Here is a 4,078-nt window from a genome sequence, read left to right as displayed (position 1 = left end):
AAAATGTTAACAATATTGTGACCAAAACTCATTTCCTAAAATTAAACAATCAGTACAAAACTAATTTACAAAATCAACAATTAAAAATGTTTTTTTAAATGCATTTTTAATCAATAAATAACAATTATAGATTACAGATTATTACCTGGATTAAGCAGAAACAAAAGTAGCTGTAACATAAACTCACATTGGGCACATTATCCAGTTACAATGGCAATACAATGAAGTAAAGTTCACCAAGTTCACATCAACCTCGTATTTCCAGCATTGGTGGCGCCGCATCAGCTCTTTATATAGCTATAATTTAGTATTCAAGAGTCTGACTCACTTGATATGTTTCATCCCTGTGCAAAGCCACAAGATCAACAGGAAGTTTAAGTGCTTTTTAAAAATCTGCCAGGTTATGCGACAAACATTTGACATTTGAGGTGTTAAAGAAGACGCGTTTCCAGCAGGAAGCTGTGGCCTCTATATGATATAAATGTTGACATTACACTGTCTGATACAGCCCCTCAACCAGGCAGTGAGTCAGTCAGCAGGCGAAATCATGGCGCTAACAACTCTCTGCGCTGTCGTTGGTGAGTTCTGATATTATGTGGTTTTTAACATTAACTGCATCCTGGTTTCTGAGCGATTTTAATGTTAGTACCCTCCAGTTAAAACCTTTCTGTTGTACACGCTAGTCTGTGTGTGTTTATGCTCATTCTGTGTGTACATTGAGAACAACGTCAGGCCAGAGTCAAACTCCTTGTAAGTTCACAGATATCTGGCCTATAAAAGTGATTCTGAATGTTCCCTGTGATTACTCTATGGTCAGATTAAAGATTAAAAGTTTGATCAGTAATGATATGAACTGAATAAAGGACATTAATTCACAAGTATTAATGTCTGAACTATGGTTACAATAGTTATTTTTCAATGAATTACTATAAATACATTAATATAACAGTAAAATAGACTTCTAATACATTTAACTGGTTGTTTCTCACTACTTGCTGAATGATATCAGTAACCACCAGAAACGACAACTTATACTACATTACTTCATTGTATTAACTACAGGTAGACTTTTGCATTAGTAATCAGACTTCACTCACCACATCATCACAGAAACCATCTATTTAATTTCACAGCCAGACATTCGTCGTTCAGAGTCTCTGTAGAGATGTTCTTCAAGCTTGATCTTTACAAATGTTAGTTTCTCTTGTTGTGGTTTCACAGTAGCTGCAGCTTCTTTTTTTATATCTGGTTTTTGATTGTGGGCGACATCTGAAACTTTAATTGTTTGTTCTAGTCACTATCTACTGTAGCGCCCTGCAGCTGCAGATGCTATCAACGTTCACCTTTATAGCCCAGCGTTGTAGACAGGCCGACTCATTTGCTGTTATTATTGTAAAATAAACTCAACAAAATCACTTCTCAGCTTCCAAATGACTCCAACACTGAATGTAGCTTTTCAAATCAAGGTTGCAGAGAAGTGGGAAACTTTGATCAGCTTCAATCAACTCACTTATTGTTCAAAATAACATCCGTAGTGAAACAAGGAAACAACAAAATGTAAAAACGGTGACGAGCTTGCTGAGCGTCCACACATCAGCCAAGTGCTCCTGTTTGTTCACGTCAACAAAGTCTTCTGTTTGCTTGAGGTGCATTTATGATTAAAGTCTCACTTTGGCACCATGTGTCTGTTTCTTGCAGCCGCTCTGAGAGTCCTTCCCAACAGATCCCAGTTCTTTCAGTACGAGTCTGTCTCTCTGAGCTGTGGGCAGCAGGGAAACTGTTCTGAGTGGAGCGTTAAGAGGAACACATCCAAAGACAGAAATCAAGAGTGTTTCAAATTCTGGGGAAGAAAAAATGAATCACACTGCTTCATCGCTGACCTTTACCCTACAGACACTGGAGTGTACTGGTGTGAGTCTGCAGCAGGAGAGCGCAGTGAAGCCGTCAGCATCACAGTGACCAGTGGGTTTAAACATTTTCCTCCATACGACCTTCTGTGAGCGACACAAAATGGTTGCTGGTCACCGTAACTGACCAAGGCTTATAGTTTCTGACAAGCTATTTCTCAAATGCAGGTTTAGGTCATCTAGTACAGTCAAAAGTTTCTTACGACCGGTTTTTATATTTTCCAACAAGCAGCTTCTTGTGGTGACACTGGCACAAAACAAACTTACTAAGTATCATGTGTAGACTTCTTCAAGCTACTTGAGCTTAAAACGTCCTTCCTTGTTTCTGTCTGTCCCTGAGGTGGCACTGTGATCCTGGACAGTCCTGTCCTTCCTGTGATGGAGGGAGACGATGTGACTCTGAGCTGCAGAAACAAGAACATCTCCAACCTCATAGTTGATTTCTATAAAGATGGGCGTCTCATCAGGAGCAGCTCTACAGGAAACATGACCATCCACTCTGTCTCTAAATCTGATGAAGGACTCTACAAGTGCAAATTCTCTGGAGCTGGATCACCAGACAGCTGGCTGACTGTCAGAGGTGAGATCGGCCTTTTTATACAACTTCTTACTGTGAACACTCGGTCCTACATGAACACATTTTGGCCAAAGTTATCACATGAAAGATTTATTTCCCCACTCACTGACTTAGTAGTAGTTTTGGTGGCTAAACCTAACCAAATTGTGACATTTCACAACATTAACCACTAGTTTTATTTTGAAAGTCTAAACGGATTATTCATATTTATTGTTGCTAACTTGACCGCAGAGCCCCTGACATCCAAAAACAATGCTAAAGGACCCAAGGCATTAAAAAGCGAAGCCAAGGGATCTCAACCAAGCGTCCATATGTGACAAGTTGAGAATGAATTGGTCAAAAAATGTCTGCAAAGCTTAATTTTTTTCTGTGAGTTGTTTTAAGAAGTATTAATAGAAAACTTTCTTTATTTCGGACCTGCTAGCTCTCTGTTCTCTAAAAGATCATTACTGTCAAGATGGATTGTAAATTTTCACCAACTTAATGTGGAAATATCTTTGTGGACTTGCTCCTGTGAGCCTGTTTTGTTAAACTGAACAGAAATGTTAGTGTTTTAAATGCAGGTGACTGATTGAGCCATTTGGCTTTTGTGTGTGTTTAAAAAAAAATACAACTGCAGCCTGTTATTTATTGATTGATTTTTTTTTACCAGGACTGTCATTTTTACATGAACACCTTCACAAAGGCAGAACAAAGACAAAGACGTGTTGCAGACTGACAAATAGGATCGTTTTAACAACAACTGAATTTGGTTCACTACACACTCTCCGCTTCACAGGGTGACTTCACAGTTCTTGGAAAATGTGCTGGTTTGCTATATCACCACGAAACAGATGAGAGAATTGATATAAAAGTAATATAAATGTTGATATAATTCCCTGTGAGTTTACAAAGCAGCCTGGTAGACAGGACTTGTTGTTTTGTTGTATTGAGGTCAACCAGTGGTATTTTTCTTGTGACGCAGGACATCCTGAGCCGCCTAAATTCTCTCTCGAACACATTCTACTTCCTGTGGTGGTGGTGAGCCTCTTGTTGATCTCAGTGATTCTGCTCTGCCTCTGGAGAAGCCACAAAGGTCAGCCTGTTTTTGTGTCAGTAAAATTACATTTATTTCATTGCACTTTTCACATAGAGCAAAGTGTCCTCTTTTTAATATTCTTTACGGAGTGCCAACAGTTTCCCGATTTGTATTCATCCAAGCACGGAGACACAGAGCTGTGAAACAGCAATGGTTCTGGTAATAATACAAATATCAATAACAATATTAATAGTGTTGAAGAAATATTGTGAGCCAGGTTCAGGTGTGAAGAAGTTTCGGAAACATAGCATGGTTTATTGAGCCCGGCACACATACAACATGTGAACACGTCAAATGCCAACACCAAATCTGAAGGATAAGATTTTTATCGATCAACATTTTATATTTTGGTCTTCCCCCTGTTGCCTGTAGCTTTCTCTATTAGGTCATCTTTAGCTGGCCTTAACCTAGAACAATGAATAATAATAATAATAATAATAATAATAATCCTTATTTGTAGAGCACTTTTCAAAAACAAGTTACAAAGTGCTTTAACAAGTGTAAAGAATAATACAA

The 4,078-nt window shown here is 38.4% G+C and overlaps 1 protein-coding gene across 1 annotated transcript; it reads left to right on the top strand.

Moving 5' to 3' along the window:
- Window positions 1-547: 547 nt before the first annotated feature.
- LOC123966191 (sialoadhesin-like) lies at window positions 548-3,579 on the top strand (the record flags this gene model as incomplete). Its single annotated transcript, XM_046042393.1, has 4 exons — window positions 548-578; window positions 1,699-1,962; window positions 2,248-2,487; window positions 3,449-3,579. Coding segments are annotated over exons 1-4 (666 nt in total), but the record flags the coding sequence as incomplete, so codon positions are not given.
- Window positions 3,580-4,078: the final 499 nt, after the last annotated feature.

This window comes from Micropterus dolomieu, unplaced genomic scaffold (genome assembly GCF_021292245.1).
Source record: "Micropterus dolomieu isolate WLL.071019.BEF.003 ecotype Adirondacks unplaced genomic scaffold, ASM2129224v1 contig_12881, whole genome shotgun sequence".
NCBI classification, from domain to species: domain Eukaryota; kingdom Metazoa; phylum Chordata; class Actinopteri; order Centrarchiformes; family Centrarchidae; genus Micropterus; species Micropterus dolomieu.
This window is presented reverse-complemented; position numbering and strand designations above follow the sequence as displayed.